General features: G+C 55.8%; 1 protein-coding gene across 10 annotated transcripts in view; it reads left to right on the forward strand.

The window, feature by feature from the left end:
* The window catches only part of CUL9 (cullin 9), a 33,090-nt gene extending 10,410 nt beyond the window's left edge, over positions 1 to 22,680 (forward strand). For 3 of the 10 annotated variants that reach the window (XM_067292691.1, XM_067292688.1, XM_067292692.1), the window contains 36 exons: positions 125 to 315; positions 826 to 1,210; positions 1,453 to 1,645; positions 1,973 to 2,180; positions 2,280 to 2,473; positions 2,608 to 2,825; positions 2,972 to 3,209; positions 3,630 to 3,735; positions 4,040 to 4,270; positions 4,445 to 4,535; positions 4,621 to 4,792; positions 5,008 to 5,113; positions 5,535 to 5,630; positions 5,725 to 5,900; positions 6,102 to 6,235; positions 6,313 to 6,498; positions 6,773 to 6,888; positions 7,429 to 7,611; positions 7,992 to 8,140; positions 8,494 to 8,716; positions 8,814 to 8,979; positions 9,114 to 9,259; positions 9,450 to 9,567; positions 10,018 to 10,220; positions 10,309 to 10,568; positions 10,661 to 11,024; positions 11,333 to 11,473; positions 16,064 to 16,228; positions 16,315 to 16,478; positions 17,386 to 17,479; positions 17,703 to 17,777; positions 18,291 to 18,401; positions 19,765 to 19,882; positions 20,240 to 20,373; positions 20,597 to 20,688; positions 21,686 to 22,680. In XM_067292691.1, the coding sequence (XP_067148792.1) occupies positions 125 to 315; positions 826 to 1,210; positions 1,453 to 1,645; positions 1,973 to 2,180; positions 2,280 to 2,473; positions 2,608 to 2,825; positions 2,972 to 3,209; positions 3,630 to 3,735; positions 4,040 to 4,270; positions 4,445 to 4,535; positions 4,621 to 4,792; positions 5,008 to 5,113; positions 5,535 to 5,630; positions 5,725 to 5,900; positions 6,102 to 6,235; positions 6,313 to 6,498; positions 6,773 to 6,888; positions 7,429 to 7,611; positions 7,992 to 8,140; positions 8,494 to 8,716; positions 8,814 to 8,979; positions 9,114 to 9,259; positions 9,450 to 9,567; positions 10,018 to 10,220; positions 10,309 to 10,568; positions 10,661 to 11,024; positions 11,333 to 11,473; positions 16,064 to 16,228; positions 16,315 to 16,478; positions 17,386 to 17,479; positions 17,703 to 17,777; positions 18,291 to 18,401; positions 19,765 to 19,882; positions 20,240 to 20,373; positions 20,597 to 20,688; positions 21,686 to 21,881 (6,143 nt within the window). In that variant the 3' untranslated portion in view covers positions 21,882 to 22,680. Of the gene's footprint in view, positions 1 to 124; positions 316 to 825; positions 1,211 to 1,452; positions 1,646 to 1,972; positions 2,181 to 2,279; positions 2,474 to 2,607; positions 2,826 to 2,971; positions 3,210 to 3,629; positions 3,736 to 4,039; positions 4,271 to 4,444; positions 4,536 to 4,620; positions 4,793 to 5,007; positions 5,114 to 5,534; positions 5,631 to 5,724; positions 5,901 to 6,101; positions 6,236 to 6,312; positions 6,499 to 6,772; positions 6,889 to 7,428; positions 7,612 to 7,991; positions 8,141 to 8,493; positions 8,717 to 8,813; positions 8,980 to 9,113; positions 9,260 to 9,449; positions 9,568 to 10,017; positions 10,221 to 10,308; positions 10,569 to 10,660; positions 11,025 to 11,140; positions 11,216 to 11,332; positions 11,474 to 14,219; positions 14,289 to 16,063; positions 16,229 to 16,314; positions 16,479 to 17,385; positions 17,480 to 17,702; positions 17,778 to 18,290; positions 18,402 to 19,573; positions 19,883 to 20,239; positions 20,374 to 20,596; positions 20,689 to 21,685 lie in introns of those variants that run through there. The other 7 variants (XM_013954358.2, XM_067292687.1, XM_067292689.1 and 4 more) reach the window with 7 other exon arrangements.
* The last annotated feature ends 936 nt before the right edge of the window (positions 22,681 to 23,616 follow it).

A 23,616-nucleotide genomic window follows, 5' to 3' on the forward strand; every position in this document is an offset into this window, starting at 1 on the left:
ACTCCCTCAGAAGTTGTGATGAGCTTTTTTTACCCAGGAAAAAGGGATCTGTGGCTGAGGACAGTTCTGCTGAGGGGGAATTGGTGGAGCTGACAGCGCTCTCCCTCACTTTGGTCTCCTGCAGTTGCGCAGCCACTCTTCTCCAAGCCCTCTGGGGGACTCTACTCCCTGCCTTACCTCGGCGAGCAGCCAAGTGACCCCGCAGAGACCCTGAGCCGTGCCGAGTGGTGGGAGCTGCTCTTCTTTGTGAGGAAGCTGGAAGTGCAGGAGCAGGATGAGCTCACCCGCCTCGTCCAGCAAGAGCAGGCAGAGCAGGTACGGGACAGAGACTGCAGAGCGGGGAGACGGGAGGGAAGGAGCAAGGGAGGGTGTTAGGGAAGTGACAGGGATGCGAGCAGGAGTCTGCAGGCGTGTGCTGTGCAGGCAGACCGCGAGCAGGGGGGAAATGGGCCTGAACTAGGAAAGCGAGTGGGGGATGCCCAAAGCATGGAGAGATGGGCACAGCAAAGGGGTAAGGACAGAGGAGAGGAAACATAGTCTCTGTCTCTGCCAACACCAGAGAAATGGCAGTGTCCAGCGAGGTTGGGGCACGCGAGGGGGAACCATGGGGCGATTCTGCTGGTGGCTGTTGGGTGGTGAGTGCAGGCGGAAGGGCTGGGCTGGTGCTAGTTGTGTTGGGGCTGGGACTGGGGGAGGTTGGGGCTGGGGAAGGGTCCTTTTGTGTCCAGCTTGTGCAGCCTTGCCATCTGGTTTGGCCCTGGCCATTGCAGCGGGTGTGGGGTCCGCAGTGGGTCCATGAGGGTTAACTTGTTCCCATGTGCCCAGCTGTCGGAGCTGGATGAAGAAGGCCTGATCCAGCTGTCGGTGTCTGTGGAGCTGGCCCAGAAAGTGCTGCAGGTGTTGGAGAAGCGGTGCCAGGGCAGCACTCTGAGCGACCTCCGTGGCTCCCACGTCTATGCCAAGTACTTCCTCGGCAGGGGGGCTGAGCAGGATGGCGGGGGGAGCACCGTGGTGTCCTCGGAGGATGCCGGCTGCAGGAACAGCAGTCCTGAAGCTGTGGTGGCCGAGGCGGCAGAGGAAGACCTTCCTGCAGTGGTGCTGCCACCTCGCGCCCCTGCCACAGTGGAGAAGTCAGATTCCCAGCTGTTCAGCGAGCTCCTCCAGAGGGAAGGGCTGCTTTTCCCAGAGGTGACGGAGGAGCAAAGCAAATGTAAGCGCCTGCTGCAGGCTGGGCTGGCCCTGGGGCACACGTGGTGCTGGAGCGCCCTGTCTGCCAGGTGGCTCCATTGCCCCAGTGGAGGGGGGCTGTGGGCTGGGTGCTGGAGGCCGGTCACCCGGAGGTGGCCTGGGGAGGGGCAGGCCTGTGGGACCTGGGGCTGGGGGTGGTGGCAGGCACTGGCGGTGTCGCTGCTGCGCTGACGCCTGCGTCTCTGCCTCTCACCCGCCTCCCAGTGTTTGGCATCTCCAAGGGGGCCAGCAAGAGGGGCTCGCTGGTGAAGATTGTGGATGTGGTGGATGTGATGCAGAGGAGCAGCTCCGAGGTGGGCCTGCGCTTAGCGGGGCTCAAGCACATCCTGAAGATCCTGGAGGAGGAGGCTGGGCTTGAGCGGCAAGTTGGCAAAGCCCAGGGTGGGCTGGGGACCAGGTGTGTGGCGTGAACTGTGGGGGTGGTGCCCGGCCGGGGCTGGCAGGCTCCTCCTGCTGGCTGGAGAGGGGCTGTGTCCCCAGGGAGGGGACCAGTGGCAGAGTTGGGAGCGTGGGGAGGTGGAAGCGGAGGTGTGAAGGCAGGTATGTCGCAGCATGGGCGCCAACAAGGGAGGTGGATGCCGCGTCTGTGTGGCCCAGCCAGGTTCCTTCCTGGGGCTGACCTAAGCGTGGTAGAGGCGCACGGGCAGGGAGGAGGTAGCTGGCAGGGCCTGGGGTGCTCGTGGCAGTGCCGGAGGCCCCTGCTGAGGTGCCCTTCCCCGTGCAGGGAGAAGGTGGTGAAGATGGCAGTGGAGCTGCTGAGCACCGAGGTGGCGGAGAAGGCGCTGGTGGTGCTGACGCTGCGGCTGCTCGCCGTGCTCATGGTCAAGTATGACTGGCGCGTGCCGTTCGCCACGGAAGGTGGTGTGCGGGCTGTGCTGGCCTGCATGCAGCAGCACGCTGCCTCCACCGTGGTGCAGCAGGCCGGCCTGGCGGTGAGTGCGATGGAGGGGCTGTCGTGGGCGGGAGGGCCAGGGCAGAGGCTTGCCCTGGGTGCTGCCCACTGCCCTTGTGACGTGCTGGTTGCCTTGCAGGCCCTGAAGGTGTTGGTGGGAGCTGGGAGCGGCGAGGCGGGAGGTGCCAGTGGGAAGCCCTCGCCCCTGAACCATGCCGACGCGCAGATGATGCGGGAGATCTTTGCCAGCATCGGCTCTGCCTCCAGCGAGGGCTCAGCGAGCCTGCTGAGCGCCATCCCTGCTGCCATGAGCACCATGCAGAGGGTTGCAGGGTAGGGGCAGAGTGAGGCCGGAGGCTGGTGCTGGAGGTGCGGGGGTGGCTGAGCGGGGAAGGCAGGCAGCTCCTGGGTGCAGGGGAGGCTTCGCGCACGAGGAGGAAGGTGCTGACATCACTCTGTCTCCCCAGGGGCTCCTCGGGTGTGCGGAACGGCTTGCTGGTGGTGAACATGCTGATCGACAGCCACCGGGGCCTGGCGGAGCAGCTGGTGAGCTGTGATCTCCCCGCGGTGCTGCGGAGCTGCTGGTGGGACGGGCAGAGCACAGGCTGCCCCAACAAGACGCTAGCCCTGAGCGTGATCCACCGCCTGGTGGAGCACGAGGTGCCCGTGAGCCTGGAGATGGCAGGTACCGTGTGACCTGCGCCGCTGGCCGTGCCGTGGCGCTGCAGGTGCAGAGGGCAGGGCTGGTGGTGCTGCCTGGGGAAAGGGCCCTGCCAGCACCTCCGCAGCGAGCGCTGGGGCTGGCCCCACGTGTTGTCCCTGCCGTGGCAGGTGCCGAGGCCCCGCTGGACCTGGGGGACGTGGACGTGCGGACGCTGGTGGGCAGCCTGTGGGAGGGCGGTCTCTCCAGGGAGGCGGTGGTGGCCCTGGAGCAGCACCTCTGCGGCAAGGGCACCATCCCCTCTGGCGAGGCGGCCCAGCTGCTGCAGGACCGCGAGTGCTTCGTGCTGCTGCTGCGCAGCTTCAAGCTGCTAGGGGCAGAGAAGGCTGCAAGCCTGAGCATCCTCAGGTGGGTCTGGAGGTGGCTCTGCATGGCCGGTGAGGATGTCCTGGGAGTCCGGGGGCTCTGCAGCACGTGCTGGTGGGGGTTTTGGGGGGTGTGCAGCGATGCCAGGGGCATGTTTGTGGGTGCCAGTGAGGATGTCGTGGGGCACCGATGGTGGCCTGGGGCACTGCAGCACAAGTGCGAGTGGTGATTGGGGTGCAGGGGCAGGTGGGGGCGCCGGGGCATGTGTGTGGATGCTGGCAGGGACATTTGTGGGCACCGCAGCATGCATGTGAGTGCTGGTGGGGTGTCGTGGGTGCCTGAGGGAGCCCTGGCTCCCAGCCCCTGTGGGGTGCAAGCCTTCTAGGTGGAGGAGGGAAATGGGTCCGCCTCTGGCATGCAGTCTGTGCACTGCAGCCTTAGTGGACCTCCTCCCTCACTTAGGATCCTGCACAAGTTTCTGGACGGTTACCGGGAGGACCTGCTGCCCTGGCACGAGTGTGTTGAACCCTGTTTGTCCTCCATGAGCGCCCACAGCAATGATCAGGAGGTGAGGGGGCCCTGGGCTCCCAGCAGGCAGGGAGGGCTTTGCTGGCTGTGCAGTGGACTGGGGCTGTCTGTCTGCCTGCATCAGCCCCTGCCTTGCCGTGGCAGACCCACTGGGAGAGGTGGGAGGTGGCTGTTGTGGCCGTGGCTGCGTCCCTCTGGCTGGGTGGCCGGTGTTGTGCCTGACTTGGCTCTCGCAGGTGCTGTTGTGGTGTCAGGGGCAGAGGGGATGAAGCGCTGCAGCACAGCACTGCTGGGTCCTTGCGGGTTCCTGGCGCCAGCCCAGCCGCTCACAGCCCCTTCCTCAGCAGGTGGTACAAGAGGTCGTTCGCTTCCTCCACCGCCTGGCCACCGCCAGCAAGGACTGCGCGGTGGTGATGTGCCGCGTGGGCACCCACGAGGCTTTGGGCAAAGCCCTGGACAAGCACAGTGCGGCTCTGCCCTTGGCGCCAGCCCTGCGTGACCTGGTGAGCGACTGCGAGAAGTACGCCAGCCTCTACAGGAAGCTGACGACCAGCATCTTGGCTGGCTGCATCCAGGTGGGCCTGGGGAGAGCGGGGAGGCCTGGCTGTGCTGGGGGGCTGGGGCTTGGGGCCATCTGGCCGTCCCGGGCACAGAGGGGCAGCCGCCTGCCCCTGCCTGCCACTGCCCTGCAGCAGGCAAGGGGAGGAGGGCCTTGGGTCCCCAGTAATGGCCTGTCCCCTGTCGCCCAGCTGGTGCTGGGGCAGATTGAGGAGCACCGCCGGAGCCACCAGCCCATCAGCATCCCCTTTTTCGATGTCTTTCTGCGCAACCTGTGCCGAGGTGAGTGTGGGGAGTGGGAGAGGGGTCCCCTGCACCTGGTCCGTGATGGTCTGGCAGCTGGAGGCTCTGTGGCCTCTCCCCGCAGGCTCCAGCGTGGAGGTGAAGGAGGACAAGTGTTGGGAGAAGGTTCAGGTCTCCTCCAATCCGCACCGCGCCAGCAAGCTCACGGACAGGAACCCCAAGACCTACTGGGAGTCGAACGGCAGCACTGGCTCCCACTCCATCACTGTCTACATGCAGTGTGGCGTGGTGATCAGGTGGGGCTGGGCTTGGAGGGCTGGGGGCACCCTGGGGCAGGGAAGGCCAGAGGCTGCATGGGGGTCCTGCGTGAGCCCTGCCGCAGTGGCGATGAGGGGTGCTGGACATGGGGAGTGGCCCGTGGGGCCAGCAGGAGCCAGGGCGTGGGGGTGAGGGGCTGTAGGGGCAGGGCTGATGGGCTGCGCCTGGCAGTGATGCAGCTGCCCCACTGCAGGGAGATGAGCATGCTGGTGGCCAGCGAGGACTCCAGTTACATGCCAGCCCGTGTGGTGGTGCTGGGAGGAGACAGCCCTGCTAACATCAACACTGTGCTCAATGCGGTGAGTATGGCTTGTGCTCCTTGGGCCGTGGCTGCTCCGTGGGAGCTGCTGGCTGGGAGCCTGCTGCGCCCTGCGAGGGTCTCCCACCGGGGTGCTGGGAGGTGAACGGCTATCGGGGCGCCTCGCCCAGAGGCTGGGATGGCAGGAGCTGTGCTGGGGGAGCCTTCTGCTGGTTGGAGGCTGAAGGTGCTTTGGGACGTGGCTGCGAGGAGCCCTGTGTCGCAGTCTGCAGCAGTCGGGTGTGCTGGGGCTGAGAGCCAAGAGTGCAGAGCTGTGTGTGGGGGTGCCCTGTGGCTGTGCAGGGTGCCAGGGCCAGTGGGGGTGACAGAGGCTGTGGCCTTGCGTGGAGGGTGGGTGGGGGAGTGTGCACGCGGCTTGCGCTGGCTGCCGGGCGTGCTGAGGGCTTGCTGTCTGCCTGCAGGTGACCATCCTGCCCTCAGACAGCAGAGTGATCCTGCTGGAGAACATGACCCGCTTCTGGCCCATCATCCAGATCCGCGTGAAGCGGTGCCAGCAGGTAGGGAAGTGGGGGGGAGCCAGCTGTGTGGGGCTGGCCTTGGGGCACCCTGCGGGGCCACATGTGAGGAGCTGAGGGTTGTGCTCTCCCCCAGGGCGGCATTGACACGCGTGTGCGTGGCATCGAGGTGCTGGGTCCCAAGCCCACTTTCTGGCCCGTCTTCAAGGAGCAACTATGTCGGCGGACGTTCCTCTTCTGCACTGCCAGGGCTCATGCATGGTGCCAGGAGATTTGCCAGGACCGGGAGCGCCTGCTGCATCTCTTTGGCAGGTGAGGTCTCTCCTGGCAGCCCTGCCCTGTGCCTGGTGTGCTGAGGGCTGGGGGGATGGCACTGGCAGTCCCAGGGAGTCGTCCTGGCTGGCGCAGGGCAGGGCAGGAAGCGAGCAGTGTGCCCCGCCTCCTTGGCGGAGGTCCGCACTGGCAGTCCCCAGGTGCCTGGCCACGCTGTGCCCTGCCCGGTCCCTGTTGCAGGCTGAACCGGGCCCTGCGGCATGAGCAGGCCTTTGCCGACCGCTTCCTTCCCGATGACGAGGCGGCCCAGGCCCTGGGCAGGACGTACTGGGAGGCCTTGGTGAACCCCTTGGTGCAGAGTATCACCAGCCCAGGTACCCTGCGCTCGCCCGGGCCCCTCCCTGCCAAGCGCCAGCCCAAGGCATCCCACTCCGAGTCTCTGGCCTTGCAGACCCCAGTGGCATCAGCCCCCTGGCATGGCTGTTGAGCAAGTACCTGGAGAGTGTGGAGCTGCCCCGGCGTGCCATGAGCTGCAATGCTGTCTTCAGCTCCCGCGTGCGGCGCCTGACCCAGCTCCTGGTGCACGTGGACCCCAGCGGCGCAGAGCTGGAGGAGGCGAGAGCCCCTGGCAGAGCTGGTGAGCAAGGGGCTTCCCTCCTGTGGGGCCAGGGGGGCCATGGTCGAGACCGCCAGGCCTGGCTGCACTTGTGGGGCAGCCCTGGGAAGCTCCTGAGGCAGGGAAGGCAGCATATGCCAGCGGTCCGGAGCTGGGGGTGGCGTGTGGCCATACCCCCCAGTGGCTGTGCCTCCCATTCCCCATGCCCTTGCAGGGAGAGGGGGAGGCTGCTGGCGGTCAGTGTGCAGGGCCTGCCTGTGGAGCCCCGCTCACCCCTGGGCTTGTCCCCTGGCAGGTGGGAAGGACGGGAAGAACAAGGAGGTGCCAGCTGGGGCTGCAAAGGTGGCAGCGAAGAAGCCGAGTGGCCTGTGGGGCATCTCGCAGTGCTGGCGTGGTGTGGTGCAGCAGCAGGTAGGGCTAGGAGGGGCACCTGGGAGCCTGCACCGGGCGCAGGGCAGGCAGGGAGAGGAGCAGGGCTTGGCGGGGGCCCTGGGCACACAGGGAGGGCCCTGCGCTGTCCCTGGCTGCTGTGGGGGCTGGAGGAGTGTGGGGGCAGTCAGTCCTGTCACCCTTCCAGTTTGGGATCCCTCCGTTTGTACTAGGTTTGACTCTCCTGGCAGTTCCCAGCCCTCAGCCTGGCCCCGCAGTTGGGGCGATTCTGGAGGCTGGGACGGTAGGTGGCTGCTTATTTCTTGCTGGGCTGCAGCTGCATTTCTCTGTCCTGCTATGCACAGCCCTGGCTCAGCTCTCAGAGCTGTGCTCCTGCCCCTCCCCTCCGCAAGCTCTCAGTAGCCCATGGCACAACCAGGATTTGTAGCAAGGCTGCAGCCAGGCCGGCTGGAGCCTTGCATGGTTGGTGTGGGCAGAGTGAGGGCTGGGGCTGCGGGCAGTCACACAGGCCGTGGAGATGGCCCTGCTCCAGGTTCACCCCTCTCACACCATGCTCTGCAGGTGCAGCGGTTCCTCGAGGCAGCATGGCAGGCGCCGGACGTCGTGGAGAGATACTGCAGGCTGTACCAGTGCCTGCGCAGCGCCACGGCGGAGCTCTTTGGGCAGCAGGCTGCCTTTGCGCTGGCCCTGGCACAGGGCTTTGCAGGGGCCTTGCTGCAGCTTTCCTTCCTGACTGCCCTGCACGTGAGTCTGAGGAGGGTCGGAGCGTGAGGTGCCAGCCTGGGGACCCTCCCGTTGCTGGGCTGGGTGCAGGCTGCAGCAGCTGTTCTAGCCCGCAGCCTTGGGGTGCGCTCTGGGCAACCACTGTGCTCCCTGCCGCAGCGTGCCATCCTGGGCCGTGGAGCCCCACTGCAGCCCTTGACGCTGCCTGAGCTTGCCTGCATGTTTATTGCTGCCTTGGCCCGTTCCTGGGATGGTCCCTGCCTGGGGCTGGTGTTGGAGACTCCCTCGGTCCCTGTGTGAGGGCCTCAGGGCTCCCTGCCTGCTCCCTGCAGGAGCACAGGGGTGTTGCCCCTGCCGTGCCCTGGTGAGCCCCCTCCACAGCCAGCCCTGTCCCTCTGCAGGTGAGTGAGCAGTTTGCCCGCTACCTCGACAGGCAGATGCAGGAGCTGCATGGGGTCGTGGGCAGCACGGGGCCGCTGCAGCAGATCCTGGAGCCCTTTGTCGTCTTCTGTGGCCTGGAGCTCGCCCATACCTTTGAGCACTTCTACCGGTGAGGGGTGCCGTGTCTCCGTGTGACTTGAGGGCCTGGCATGGTGTGGCGTGACAGAGGAGGCGCAGGTGGTGTCGAGGCCATGGCTCAGGCTGGCCCTGGTATGGCAGCAGTGCTCCCCCTTTGCACGGCTCTGGGTTGGAGAGGGAAAGGCTGTAAGAGTCTGTGGGCTCTGCTGGCCTGTGGAGCCTACGTTCGCTGTTGGAGACGGGGAGCAGGGAGAATGGTGCTGCTGGGTCCACGCGCCTTGGTGGGAGGACAGGCCAGGGCTGGCTCGTGGCGGGTGACTGAGGGCCGTGGGGCTGGAGCAGGGCTCGGGCTGGCCCCTGTCCTGATGTTGGCGGCTGTGGCAGGTACTACCTGGGGGACCGGCTCCTGGCGCAGGGGCCCTCGTGGCTGGAAGCGGCCGTCGTGGAGCAGCTTGGGTTGTGCTTCCCCAGTCGCTTCCCCCAACAGATGCTGAGCAACTTGGCTGAGTCGGAGGAGCTCCAGCAGCAGTTTTACCTCTTCCAGCTGCAGGAGCAGGACAAGCAGCTGCTGGAGCTGGACACGGGCCTGGAGAGTCCCGAGGCCGAGGTGAGCGGCCCAGTGGGTCAGGGAGGCCGGGGCCCTCCTGTGCTCCTTGTGGAGGTCCTAGGCCTTGTCCTGAGCCCCCCTCGTGCCTTTGTGCCAGGCGCTGGGGGAGGCATCCCTGGCGGAGGCGCCAGAGGTGAAGGTGCTGGTGCTGTCCCCGCGCTGCTGGCCCATTTCCCCGTTCTGCTACATGGATGAGCCTGGGAGGTTTTTCTCGGCATCCCTCAGCTCCCCCCTGGCCAAGTTTGCTGACTTCTGGAGGCAGAGTGAGTGTTTGGGCTCTGGGAGCGTGGGGTCTCGCCGGGGCCCAGGCCCTCCGTAGCAGTTCGGGCAGAGGTGGCCGGAGCCCTGGGGTATGCCGTGAGCACCCCGGCTGCTGCTCTGATGCCATCTCTGGCAGGCCAGAGTCAGCTGGGCTGGGAGTGCACAAAGCCTCGGCGGTTGCAGTGGACGTGGCTGGGCCATGCTGAGCTGCAGTTTGGAGACTGCATCCTGCACGTGTCCACACTGCAGATGTATGTTCTGCTGCACTTCAACAGTGTGGAGGTAGGAGTGGGGGCCATGGTGGGGTGAGGATTGGAGCTGGTGGTGGGGTGTAGTAGGGCTGTGCCCTGCCTGCTGGTGGGGTCTCCAGCAGTGTTTGGTGCCAGGCTGCCCTTGTTGGGTGGGGCTTGCGGCTGGTGTGGCAGGTGGTGTTTGTGGCTGGCCATTGCCCTCCCATGTCCCCTCCTGCCAGGAGGTGGCTGTGGATGCCCTGCTGCAGGCCACAGGGCTCCCTGTTGACCTGGTGCACCATGCACTGACACCGCTGACCCACAGCGAGGGCGTCCTGGTGCAGAGCTGCACACAGGGAGGTGAGTGTGGGGCTGGGGCACCCCCAGGGTGGTGGTGTGGGTGCCTGGAAGGGCAGAGCCCTCAGCCAGTGCTGGGGTAGGATGTATGGCATTTGTGGAGGGCTGGGGTGGGCCTGTCTGTGCCAGTGCTTGGGGTCATGCATGGGACTAGGGCTCAGGGCTTGGGTCTGCGTGTGAGGCTGTAGCTCGGGGCCCTGCTTGGGGATGAGTTTTGGGGCTTGGGCCCACGTGCACGGTTGGGGTTCAGGTCGATGAGGGATCAGGGCTGGAGGCTGTGTGTGTGGCTGGGGCTCAGAGCTGTACATGGGGACAGGGACCGGGGTGATGCATGTGGCAGTAGTAGTGGAAGGTCCAGGGGAGTCCCGGGGTCAGGTGCACTGGCCACATGCGTGTTTTGGGATTTCTTTGGGGCCCAGCTCAGGGCTCGGCTGACCCTGGGCCGGGTGCTAGCTCCAGGTACTCTGCGGCTGAACCGAGCAGCTCTGGCTCAGGCCTCTGGCCGGTGCCTGCGGCTGCTGCCCCAGCAGCCATACCTGAGGGCAGAGATGGCTGATGGCAGTGCCTTGGAGAGGAAGAGGAACGTTCTCTGCTGCCTCATCACCCGCATCCTCAAGGCAGAGAAGCAGCTCCACATTGACAACTTGGTGTTCAGGGTATGGAGGGCAAAGGCATGGGGGGAGGCAGAGAGAGGCCACCCAGGTGTCGTGCCACAGTGTAATGCAGGGTCCCCCACTGCCATAGGTGATCGACGCCTGTGGGAAGGGCAAGTTTGGACCAGGGTTGCAGTTCCTGAGCTTCTGCTGCCACAGCGTGGACGTGCTGTCCTGTGTCCTGCACCTGCTGAACCTGGGCTATCTCCGGCGCCAGGAGGGGAGGCCCCAGGTCCTAGAGTATGTCTTGGCTGAACCAACAACACCTCTTGGGGGCCAGGCACAGATGGTTTTCCAGAGCATGGCATCAGAGGCACCTCTGGATGAGGACAGCATAGGCTGCCTGTGTCGGTAGGGATGCATGTCACTGGGTCTGGAGGGATGTGCAGGGCTGGGATCATGGCATTTCCACTCTAGAGAAGTAGCACATTTCTCCGTGTCAGGTTGGATTCTGGTGTAGACAGCTCGGAGGAGTTTCTCTTAGCGACGCTGCATGTGCCAATGGGGCACACACTTAGTCCAGAGGAGGCGAAGCTGCTCATGAACCAGACAGTACAGCAAGTCCAGGATACCCTGAGCATCCCAAGTGACACTGCGCAGCACCTTCTCATGCACTGCAGGTGGAATGTGGATTTCCTGATCCAGCGCTACATGGAGGACTGTGAGACATTGCTAATCTCCTCCGGGCTGCAAGTGCAGGACACTTGGCACCCCCCAAGCCCAGGAACGCACTGCCCAGTGTGCATGAACCAGCTGTGTCCCACTGAGAGCCCACCAACCCTCTGCTGCATGCACTACTGCTGCAAGGTGAAGGTCCTGGGGTCTTTGGCTCCTGTAACTTGGAAGGGAAGGGCTAGGTTTGGACTTTTTTTCTGAAACTATTATCAGATGATTTTTATAGGGCTTTTTCATTCTCTTTTCAGCTTCCTCAGTTCTGAAGGCCTTTCAGCCCCTGTTCAGTCTGTTTCCACTGTTGTGCTTTTGAGTACTTAATGATGGTTTGTGGTGGTTTTGTGTTTGGAGGGATGGGCTCCTAGGGCTGGGATTTTTTCTTCAGGTGGCCCAGGTGGTGTAGCTCCTGTTTAGCTCTGATCTAGCCTCTTCTGCCTTCACAGCCCTGTTGGAGTGAGTATCTCACAACTCGTATTGAGCAAAACATGGTCCTCAAATGCACCTGTCCCATTTCTGAGTGTTGCGCACAGCCGACTGCAGCCTTCATCCGTTCCATCATTTCTTCTGAGGAGGTCATAGCCAAGGTGAAGTGTGAGAGGTGGTTGCTTGGTGGGTTTTGTTTTGGTCAGCACTAGCAGGTATTCTTGCTGCTTTTTCCCTTCCCATTGCTAAAACTGGCAGTGTAAGAGTTGGGGCAGACCAGGCATCTGCCCAGCAGTATCTTCTGTCTCTGGCTATTGTCAATACCAGATATTCAAGAAAGCATAACATCAGCAAAAGAGCACCGTGGTATTGTATCTAAATGTCTCTCCAGCAAGCAGTGCCTCAGACACATTCTTATTTGGGGACCAAATGAGACCTGTGGTAGCAGAGCAGCTCATGATAAGTATTGTGCGTTGGTGTGTTGAAGCAATTGTAAAACCTAGCTCAAATGAAGAGAAAGTGTTTGAGCGATTTCATTTTACCCCAGTGTGCTTTCTCTTCCATGAGTTTCTGGCACTGAGCAGCTCAGGTTTTTGTGAAGATGACAGAAGTGACTACATCAGACTTAATTTTTACTAGAATTAAGGCTGTGCAGGTTTCTTTAATGTCTTTAAACCCAGTTTCCTGAGCTCTGCTTGCCCTGGTCCTCAATCAGCAGAAGCAGCAGGAGCTGCTTGTGCTGGGGCAGATCCTACTTTTCCCCCTATTCTTTCTGTTTTCAGTGATTATTTTGAGCTGAATCCCTTCCCCACCTAACAGCAGAGCTGTGGCTGTTGCATGACAGACTATTTTTGTTGGTTGCTGGACAAAATGGGTCTCGTGTTTTTTCACTGCTCTGTTGTTCAGTGGATCTCCACCAGCAGTTGCTGCTCCATAAATATTCTCCTCCTCTTCCAACCTGTTACTGTCATTAGGATCCTATCTGAGCAGTCATGTAGGAGAAATGAACAGTAGTTCTCCATGAACATTTCTTTCTTACCATTTTCCTTTAATCCTGCAAACTGGCAACCAAATTGGACAAAAAAGCTCCAAGAAATTATTTTCTTCTATGTATTTCTTATATCTTGTTTTCTGTAAGAAATGCTTGGGGAATTAGTGCATGTATCTGGGCATTTAATTCTTACTGGCTGTGCAAATCCTGTAATAACACTCAGTGCAGAGCAAGATTTAATATCCTGTTGCTATAACAATTTTATCACAAAAATCTTGCATTTCATCTGTAATTGCAACCAGTTTTAACAAGCTGCTCCGCTCTCACTGAATCATGTCATCTGTTTCCTTTTCCACTCAACAAGTGGGATTGCTGAAGCTTTCCTGCCTCACAAGAGTCACACATACAGAGTCACATAATAATTTAGCCTGCAATAATCCCTGGAGGATTCTGGTCCAACCCTGCATTCAAAGCAGGGCCAGCAGCATGGCTGGATCTAACAAAGTTAGAACATGTCTATCAGGGCTGTGTCCAGTCTAGGGTTGAGCATCAACAAGGATGGTGGTCCCACAACCTCTGGGACCTCTCCCAGGATTTGACCACTGTCATGAGGAAGACTTTTCTTCATAATATTGGCATTTCCTTTGCTGCAGCTTGTGTATGTCGCTTCTTGTCCTGTCCTTATGCACCTCAGAGAAGAGTCAATCTCACTCTTCTCTGCACCTGCCATTTAGGTAGTTGTGGGCAGTGAGAAGATCCCCCTCTGCATTCTTTTCTCCAGGCTGAACAAACGCAGCTCTCAGCCTTTCATCCTACATCCTGTACTCCAGCCCCAACTGTCTTGGTGGCCTGTGGACTGGATTTGCTTCAGTCTGTTAACGTCTGTCTAGTATTGCCCAAACTACACCCAGAATCCAATTGTGGTGTCACAGTGCTGTATAGCTGAGAGAAAACCCTTCCCTTTGCCTGCTGGCTGTACTCTTGCTAATACAGCCCAGGCTCTGATTGGGGCTGCTACTGCAAAGGCGTGCTGCTGATGTTGGGGCACCTTGCTGCACCCTGAAACCCCTGGTTCCTCTCTGTAGAGCTTTCCCAGCCAGTCCCATTACATGGAGTTATCCCCTCTCCAGGCAGGACTTTGCATTTACTTTTGCTGACCTTAATGAGGTTCCTGTCAGCCCAGATATAACCCTGATTACATTTATTTACATCAAACTTTTTGAATTTAAACTGTTCCTGCTTATATTTCTACAAAATACAGACCCCGAGAGTGATGTTTCTGCAAGGTTTCTGAGGTTTACTCTCAACTTTGATTCCCTTTCCTCAAGTTCCTTGTGAGCCTGTTCTTCAGATGTCTTCTGTTTTCTACCCAGGGATTCCTTGCTGGGAATCCTGCCACAGGCTCCCACCTGGATTAACCCCAGTCCATGCAAAGTTTCCTCTAAGATCTCTTGGTTGGTGTTGCCGTGGAACTAGGCAACTTCTTGGTTGTACTTTTTGGTTTTCTTCCCAGACCTTCACTGGACACTTGTTCCCTTTCCTTTTAGGCTCTTTCTCTTATGGTTTCAATAGGAGCCCTAGGTCCCTATCAGCAGGTGGATCTCTGCCTAAACTCCTTCATCTCACCATGAAAACAAGATTTAAAAAAAAGAACTAGATGTTAGAGGTTGTGAAATTCAGTCACTCGCGGTGAAAGCTCAAGTGATTTGGCGCTGCCTGCTGACTCGGATTGATTTGTCTCTCTTGGTATTGGTGTCTGAGCAGAAAAGATCATATCTCCTGTCAACAGAATAACAGCAGGCATCACTCTATGACAAGAATAAGGTGGCTTTGGTGAGACTTTGCAGCCACCATGCATCTTACCAAAACAGAGGCTGACATCTTTGCAGCCTGTCAGCAATTTCTCTCTATTTTAGGTTGCCTGAGAGAGAATGAACCAACCCCTGACACTTATATCTGAGCCTTTCAGTCCTCATGGCTTGCACCTTTTCGCTCTAGTGCTTGTTGTGACCTGTGTTGTACCTTCCATGCCTGGTGGCTTTAGGGCAGATCTCCAGGTATGCAGAAATTGCCACAGGAGGGTTGTGAAGATCGCATATTTTTTAAACTCCCTCCCACTTTGTATATGTTTGCACAGTCCTTATGCTACAGTAACCAATCATAGAGAACTAAGCTATTGTGTGCAGTGAAGCTGCATTCTTGGGTCCCCCAGTCATAAAATAATCCCTTATCGCTGAACAATTTGCAATTGGGCAATAGCTTCTAGAGGCCTTGGACAAAATAAGTTCCCTTCCCCTTTGCACTTCATGTAACTGAGCAAAAGTCTGCTGAGAAGTTTAAAATGAAAAGAAAAAGAAGGCTCAATAGCCCTCTATGGCTTGGTGGATGAGGGGAGAGCAATAGATGTTGTTTATCTTGACTTTAGTAACACTTTTGACACTTTGATCCTCAACATTCTCAAACTGAGGAAGTACAGGCTAGATAAGTGCACAGTGAGGTAGATCAAAAACTGGCCAAACTGCCAGGCTCAAAGGGTAGTGATCAGCAGCACGAAGTCCAGCTGGAAGCCAGTCACTAGTGGTATCCCCCAGGACTGTATACTGGGACCAATACTGTTTAACATCTTTATTAATAACCTGGATGATGGGACAAAATGCACCCTCAGCAAGCTTGCAGATAATATAAAACTGAGAGGAGTGGCTGATACTCCAGAGGGTTGTGCTGCCATTCAGAGGGACCTGAATAGCCTGGAGAAGTGAACAGAGAGGAACCTCATGACGTTCAAGAACAGGAAATGCAAAGTCCTGCACTTAGGGAGGAATAACCCCATGGACCAGTATAGGCAAGAGCCAACCTGCTGGAAAGCAGCTTTGCAGAAAAAGATCTGGGGGTACTGGAGGACAGGTAGTTGAATGTGAGCCAGCAATGTACCCTTGCAGCTAAGAAGGCCACCAGCATCTTGGATTGCATTAGGAAGAGCATTAACAGCAGGTCAAGGGAGATGATTCTTCCCCTTTACTCAAGCACTGTTAAGATCATCTGGAGCACTATTTCTAGTTTTGGGCTCCCCAGTACAAGAAATACCTGGATGTACGGGAGCAAGTCCAGTGAAGGGCCACAAAGCAGATTAAGGGTTTGGAGCATCTGTCATACATGGAGAGGCTGAGAGAGCTGGGACTGTTTAGCCGGAAGAAGAGAAGGCTCAGGGGAGATCTTACCAGTGTGTGTAAGTCCGTGATGGGAGGGACTAAAGAAGACGGAGTGAGACTTTTCTCAGTGATATCCAGTGAAAGGGCAAGAAGCAATGGGCACAAATTGAAATACAAGAAATCCAGTATAAAAATAAGGAAAACTTTTTTACTGTAAGGGTCATCAAACACTGGAGCAGGTTACCCAAGAGAAGCTGTGGCGTCTCCATCCTTGGAGATACTCAAAACCCAACTGGACATGGCCATGAATATTTTGCTGTGGTTGACCCTGCTTTGAGCAGGGGGGGTTGGGCTAGATGATCTCCAGAGGTCACTTCATACCTCAACTGTCTGTGATTCTAGGATTCTATGAAACAACTTCCAGATATGAAATGAGGGGTAGGAAAAGACCTTTTACACAAAGGGGTTGAAAGAGCAAGCTTAACTCAGTGCAGTTGTATTGTGAGCAGTTGTTGAATTAGATATGGGACCCAGAGGTACTAGACCCCAGTTGAAAGGTCTAACCGTACAGCTTCTCCTCCTCAAATCTTCTCCCTGGCTTCTTGTTACAGTATGAAAAAGCCCTTCTCAGAGGCTATGTTGAGTGTTGCTCCAACCTGACATGGTGCACCAACCCACAGGGCTGTGATCAGATCCTTTGTAAGGATGGACTTGGTTATGGGGAAGCCTGTTCCAAATGCTCCTGGATATCTTGTTTCAACTGCAGCTTCCCAGAGGTGAGGCTGAGCTGAATCACAGGGCAATGCTGTCTTGGGTTTGGCACGTATCTGCTTCTGTGTGGCTGACTGGCTCTTTCTTTCAGGCTCATTACCCTGCTAGCTGCAACCACATGTCTCAGTGGGTGGATGACGATGGGTACTATGAGGGAATGACAAGTGAAGCCCAAAGCAAACATCTGGCTAAACTCATTTCCAAGCATTGCCCAAGCTGCCAGGCTCAGATAGAGAAAAATGAGGGCTGTCTGCAGTGAGTATCCATTCTTGTTTGGTACTGGGGACAGGAAAGTGCAAAGACATAGTTCATCACGTGTTTTTTTTGGCTGTTGAGTGAGAGACGTAGCAGATCCAGTTTATAATTCTAGAGGAATGAGTGATCCTACTGCATTCCTAGGAGAAGCAAGGTGTTTCCCAGCATTCAGAGTTGAATCCTTTGATAGCTGTGTGGTAGAACCAAAACTCGTTTTGGAGTACTATTTTTAGCACACACTTGTCACTGAGAAACAGGTTAGAGCAGTGGGAATCTCAGCACTGTGTTTTTCTTTGATGCTAATCTATTTCTGTAACTTTAAGCAATTTCTTTTAACTATCTGCATGTGTTTTGAATTGGGGTGGATCTGTGGCAGCTATTTACTTGGCCAGGGAGGCACCTCTAGCACCCTCCAGCTTTGAGGCCAGGGCTCAGGAGCTGCCATTTGTTCCTGTCTTGAGGAGGCTCAGCCCTTAGTGCCCAGCTGTGCTTTGTGTGGCCCAAAGGCTACATTTGGCCCCAGGGCTGCGCAGTGGAGTGCTGCATTGCTGAGGGAAGAGGTGAGATGTTCACGTGGATCTTGCTCCAAACTGCGGGATGCTTAGTTCACCCTTCAGTGCTTGGAAGGTCTGTATTGTGAGATGTGCTGCCAGTTTTCCCAGCTCATTTTCAGACACACAGGGTTTGTCTGGGGGGGGGGGGGGGTTGTTTTGTTTTGTTTTGTTTGTTTGCTTCCAGCAAAAGGTTTAAAAATGCATGCGGGGTAGTGAGTAGTACTGAGTGAGTGGGAGTGGCGGGGCCTGCGCATTCCAGCCCCGTGTCATAGGGGAGCATTGAGAGGAACTGTTTGCCAGTGGCTGTTGGGACTGAGTGGTTTCTGTTCTTCCCCCCCCACAACACTGTGCAGTATGACGTGTGCCAAGTGTAATCATGGCTTCTGCTGGCACTGCCTCAAGCCCTGGAGGCCGACCCATAAGGATTATTACAACTGCTCTGCTATGGTGAGTGCTGCACCCCAGCAGTTCATGTTTGTGTTCAGATATACCTGGCCTCTCAGACAGAGAGTAGGGATCTGCACTTGAGCCCCTTGCTGTGGATTTTACTTGCTTCGCTTGCCTATGGTATTGACAGTAGTGTCAAGATCTGTATGTGTGGTAGCCATCTCCCAGATGATCCTGGCAGCTGAGGGAAGTTGTTACAGGTTACTTCCACCTTTCCTTTCAGGTGAGCAAAGCTGCTCGGCAGGAGAAGCGTTTCCAAGATTACAATGAGAGATGCACCTTTCATCATCAGGCAAGGGTAAGAACTTCCCCTTTCTTTGCAGATGCAGATCTGTTGCCTTAGCTCTGGTGAGGAGGACAGTGTTTCTGCTGTGTCTCAATGCACTTCACCTGAAGCTGATAAGCAGACTTCAGATGCACATGGGGATGCCTGGTCATGTCACCCTTGCTCTGGCCTAAGATAAAGCTTTTGACCTGCTTTTTTCTGCCAGTTCTGTTATGGAAACTGAGCACAGCCCTGGCTTCTGGTGTTTGCCTGCTCAGACTGGTGCAGTAGTTGGAAACAACTGCAAAGAGTGAAGAGTGTAAAGACTGTACTCTGTTTAGAGCTCAGATACTGCAAAAGATTGAAGTAGAGAACGCAAACAGAAGCACATTAGAGATGTTGTAGCTGAGTAGAGTAATTACTCTCCTGTTGCCTGCGTTTTCTGGGGTGGTACTTTAAAGTGCTTAGCAATTATCTGTGTGGCAGGTGCTGTATTTTAAACTATGTACAGTTGCAAATGAATTTTTTCATCTGTGGTTATTACAGGAGTTTGCCATGAGTCTGAGGAACAGGGTTTCTTCTATCGGTGAGATGCCAGAAGTTAGAACTTTGACCTTTGTTCTTGACACCTGCAAAGTGTTGGAACAGGCACGGAAGGTAAGAGTGGATAACAGGTCAGCTGGTGTTTAGGCTCTATTCTATTGATGTGCTTTACGCCTTCCTAAAGCAAGTGGGTGCCACTAGGAAGACCTTGTGAGACAGAAGAAGTTTGAGGGGAGAAATAGCAGCAGGGAGGACAAGAGCCCATGTCTGCCTTTCCCTGCTGTCACCCTGAGCTGGGCAGTCTCTGCCATGTTCCTCACAGTTGGGTGAGTTGGTAAGCTCCAATAAAAACTGGAGTTTACCTCATGTTAGGTCTGTGGAATCAGCACAGGGATATACCTTACAGTTTTCGTAAAGTGGGTTTGACCCATTACAGCATGAAAAGCTTCAGTGGTGGCACTTACCTTTGGAAAGCTCTCCTGATTCTGTGTCACAGCTAGGAAGTCCCTCTTGATGCTCATTTTATGATTTCCCCCCTGCCCCCCTTCACTTCATGAGTCCTGGATGTTGTGTGAGCACTGAGTTACCTGTGCATGCCTTGACAGCCACATTATGAAGGATTAGCAGTGCAGCCACTTGACGCATGCAGTAAGCCTGTGCCAGGATAGGCCTGCAATGTCTTGCTGTCCCCTGAAACACAGAAGGAGGTGGGAAGATGCACCTTTGCAATACATATCTTGATTGTGCAGGCAGGCTTGATGTTGGGAGAGACACACACACAATATGGATTGAAGGTGTCTGACTCTGTTTTTTCTTCTCACTATGGTAGCCCCTGCATTTGCCAGGGTGTGCATCACTTTTGCTTGCTGCTGCTGGTGTGGCATTCCTAGACTAATTTCTTTAAATAGAAGCAGTGGTTGTGTTCCTGCTGGGTGCCTGGAGGGCTTTAGGAGTCATTTGTAATAGTAGGATGTTGTCACTTATTGAAATGCGTTTGTCCTGTGCTCTTGGGCAGCCTGTATAGCACCACATGTGCTTTCTGTTTGCCTCTGGACTCAGTGCTCTCATTTCACTGCTACTTCAGTTCAGCCTGGCCTGTCCAGCTCTGTGTGGGTTCTTCATGCTGGTTGTTTGGGCTTCCCACCTGCTGGTCAGTTGCCCTTGTCTGCAGTTTGCAAACAAAAAAATTTGCAGTTTGTGTTCCTGTGATGGCTTGTGAGCTGGGAGCAATCACTTATTTCAGACTTCAGCACAAAATAACTACATGTTTGTTTCCAATCCTACAGAATAGGTCTAGGTGGCCTGACATTGCCATCAGCAGGCAGAGTGGTTCACTGGGCTGTCACCGTAGCCCAGACTTCTCTCAGCCACTGATCATCAGTAAAGCCTGGAAGAGTTTGATGCTACTTGCTGCTCCTTCACTTGCCCACTCCAAAACTGAAGGAGGGTGCTTACAATGTGCTCTGTGCTGCTTCAGGTGTTAGCCTACTCCTGTGTGTACAGCTACTATAGCCAGGACATGGAGAAGGTGGACATCATGGAACAGCAGACTGAGAGCTTAGAGCTGCACACCAACACTCTGCAGATACTACTGGGTAAGTCCCACAGCCTCTCTACGTAGAGACTGACAGTCCTTGCTGTCTGGTTCAAAAAGTGGCAGCTCTGTAGTCAGGCAATATGACGTACATCAGCAGCCAGCAGGTGCTAGCTCAATTCTTCTGGCCCATCTCTGCCTACTTGATGTCATTGCTCGGGAGTCCACTGAAGCAATTTCTCTTCAGGCAGAGGATTTAATGCAGTAAGGAGGGTCTTCAACATGTTCCCTTCTGAGGGGGAATATGTGCATAAGGGACCTAAGTAGTTGTGACTGTGGCTTTGTAGTCAGAGTCAAGGGACTTGGTGTCTTCTTATGAGTGTGAGGAGCAGTCTGACTTTGCTGGCTTGAATTGCAGAGGAAACCCTGCTGCAGTGTCAGGATCTGGCCTCCTCTCTTCAGCTCCTGAAAGCAGAGCACTTCAGCACTGGTTTGGAATTGGCGCACCGGATCCAAGAGCGTCTCTTTGCGATTCTCTGGCACTCCACACAGGTGAGGTCCATGTGCATGTTGGTAGCTTGTCTTGTCTTGTAGTTTAGTCTTGGGGTTTGATGTTGGCAAACCTAGAAAGGGGCTTCATCAGCTAAGAGGACAGACTCTGAGGTGCTGCACAGTGCTGTGAGCATGTGTCCGTGCAGGGAAGGGGTTTGCAGCAGAAAGTGTACCCCAAATCACATGTTGTGTCTCTCTTCTGGCTGTTCTTCCACTCTGGCAGGATTTCCGTGTTGGGCTCCAGGCTTTGGCAGATCCTGGTCAGAGTAAGGTGAAAATCTCAAATGTGCCTGCTGAAGTCCCTGCCTGTACAGGGTGAGTTTCCTTAAAGGAGAGGTGGTAAGAGCAGAAGAAAAACAGGTGACCAGAGTTTTCTCTTGTGTTCGCTGATATGCCAAAGAGTTAATATCAGATGCCAGTTACTTGCATCTTGTGTTGGGGTTTGATATAACAGCGTAAGTGGCATAGGGGTGTAGGGAACTCAGTGAAACCTCTGCTTAGTATGTGGTTATGGTTGAAGAAAGCTGGATCCACCAGTGACGGAGGGATGGATGTCACTCTATTCCGGCTCTATTGGGTTGCTGCAGAGAATGGCCCATCCTTTCTTCATAGGAGTATTGGAGATCTAGAAGGTGTCTAAATGAGAGCAACAGGAATAAAAACATTCATGGAGTGAGATAGAAGGGCATGACATTTTAGGGAGGGAATGGGGAAGAGGTGACACAGCTAAAAGATAACTCAGTGATGAGAGGTGAGATTGGTTTGTTGTGTCCCTGTCTTAGAGCACTGAGCCAGCAGGGTTCAGGATGACTGAAAGGTGAAGAGTTCAGAACAGATGAAACAAACATTTCTATATGACACATGGTTTAAACCAAGGAATACAACTGGTGTGTCTGCTATTCCACTGTGACTGATCCCCTCGGACAGCTGCTGTGTTCCCAAAAGCTGAACAAGGTGCTGAGGGTTGCAAGAAGAAGTGATTCTCTCAGCTAAGAGAGACTCAGTTTCAGGGCAGGGTTTCCAATCCTTTCCAAGGAGACTGAGACGCCAGAGCCAGTGGCAGACAGCAGCTTCTTGGCCCAGCCACAGGTGGCTTGCTGGCACAGCCCTGTGTAGCATGTGTGGATAAAACCATTTAATTACATTCTCTGAGATGCACCTGCACAGCTGCTGTGTCCCTCAGGCACGGCTTTGGCTGGGGATGCTGAAATGGTGGTGGTGGGAGGGTGAGGTTGGCATGGCTGGACCGTGGTTGTTGCTTGCAGCCTGGGAATGGGCAAGGCCTCTGTTCTGATGCTCTCCTCCCAAATAGGCCAAAACATGCCATCTTACCTGAGTCCCCTGACACAGATGAAGAGGAGGATGAAGATGAGGAATGTGAACCGCAGTGGCAGGAAGACTATGATGACGATGATGACCTTGATGAAGACAATTTTCTGTATGACGATGAGTCAGATAACCTCGATCATGACTCCTACTTTGATGATGATGATGATGTCTATGACTAGAGGTGGGCTGTCACCTGGCCTGCCAGCCTGGACCCCTGACCCCAGGTTGTCTGACCTTGCTTGTCTCTGTATCTCTCTCAAAGACTGGGGGGAACTCTCAGAATGAAGAGACATTTCCTTTGGGGACTGCTTGCTCGCTGACTCTGATTTAACATGCAGAGCCATTGCGCTGGAGACGTGGGCTGTGTTACTGTGGTCACCCCTCTCAGAAAAGCATCTCCTCCCCTTTCTCCCCCTAGATCTACTCATCTAATTGAACTAGAAAATCTCAGCTCAGCTCCAGAGTGCGTACTGCTTGCCACCTGTTTAAAGGATTGTTTAGTGTCCTCTGGGGTCCTGTCCACAAGGGCTGGGCACAGGGACCATGCAGTGGCACACCATGCAGTGGTGCATGTCCTGTCAGGGCACTGTCTAATCCAGCCAGTGGTGAGAAACACTGTAAAGCAATGTGTTTACACTCAAGCGGAAACCTCTCCTCTGGAACTGGTGGGGTCTCCTCTGGAGCAACACATCTCATGGATGGACATGGCTCAGTACATGTGTCTAGCTGAGGGGACAGTTTTCTGCCCCAGCATTTTTGCTGGGTTTTGTTGTTGTTGTTGTTGCTTTCTATCCTGTGAAGCAGGAAGGGCCACTGTGAGTGGCACAAGTTTGCAGGGCTGTTTTTCAGTGTATAAATACACGGAACACATATGTGCACAGAAGCTGTTCAGATTATACTTTACCTTTACAAAGAAAAACCTGAAGGAACAAGGGTTGAAAAAAGTTATATTTATAAAATAAACAGTTTTCTTCTAGTGCCAACCTCCATGTCCTCTGTGGGGGCTGCAGGTGCAAAGTCAGAGCAGAACATCCTGGAGTGAGGGGATGTGACCCAGAGAAGCTCATCCCAGGAATTAGTTGTGAAACTCACGTGGTTTTGGGATCTATGCCCAGGCCAGGCTGTCTGCTTTGCAAAGAGGCCTTTTCTTCCTGGGTGGTTCAGTGAGCAGCAGGAGGAGTGTGTGGGATGGGAGGAGGGTGTGGGACCAAACTGCAGAGTGATGGAACCAGTGGTGCTCATGGGAGCATATGTGAGGCAGGTGCCCATGTCTGCATGTTGATGAAGGTGACACCTGGTACCTGGTAGGAGGCAGACATGGGGCTACTCTCGAGGCTTGGAAGACAATTTGGGGGTATGTGGGACTGTTCTGTAGGTGCAGGGCTGTTCTCAGGGTCTGAGGGGTCATTCTCCGGGGCTGCATTTGTTGCCTGGGGTTGGGGGGCATTTGGGGGTGTGCAGGGCTGTTTTGATGCATCTGGAGACCCTCTGGGGCAGGGGACAACTGGCAGGGGCAGACTGGGGTTAATGGGGACATCTGAGTTCCTTGTGGCAGGGCAGGACCTCCATGGATGGTTGGATTTCCTGAGGCATAGGGGATAGTGCAGAGTCCCCCTGGACTGAATTCACTGTGTGGTACAGAAAAGGGCCTCCTGGTTGACTGGGTTTCCTGGGATGTGTGTGGCTGAGCAAGGCCTCCTACACACCTTGGTTCCCTGGGTTGTTTGTGGCAGGGCAGAGCCTCCTGGATGCCTGGATTTTCTGGGCCATTGGGATCCAGAAACATGGGATGGAAATATCTGGGAATCTTAGAATCATAGAATAATTTTAGGCTGGAAGGGACCTCAGGATGTCATCTAGTCCAACCCCCTGCTCAAAGCAGGTCTAATTAGATCAGGTTGCTCAGGGCCATTT

Source organism: Apteryx mantelli, chromosome 3 (genome assembly GCF_036417845.1).
Source record: "Apteryx mantelli isolate bAptMan1 chromosome 3, bAptMan1.hap1, whole genome shotgun sequence".
NCBI classification, from domain to species: Eukaryota; Metazoa; Chordata; class Aves; order Apterygiformes; family Apterygidae; genus Apteryx; species Apteryx mantelli.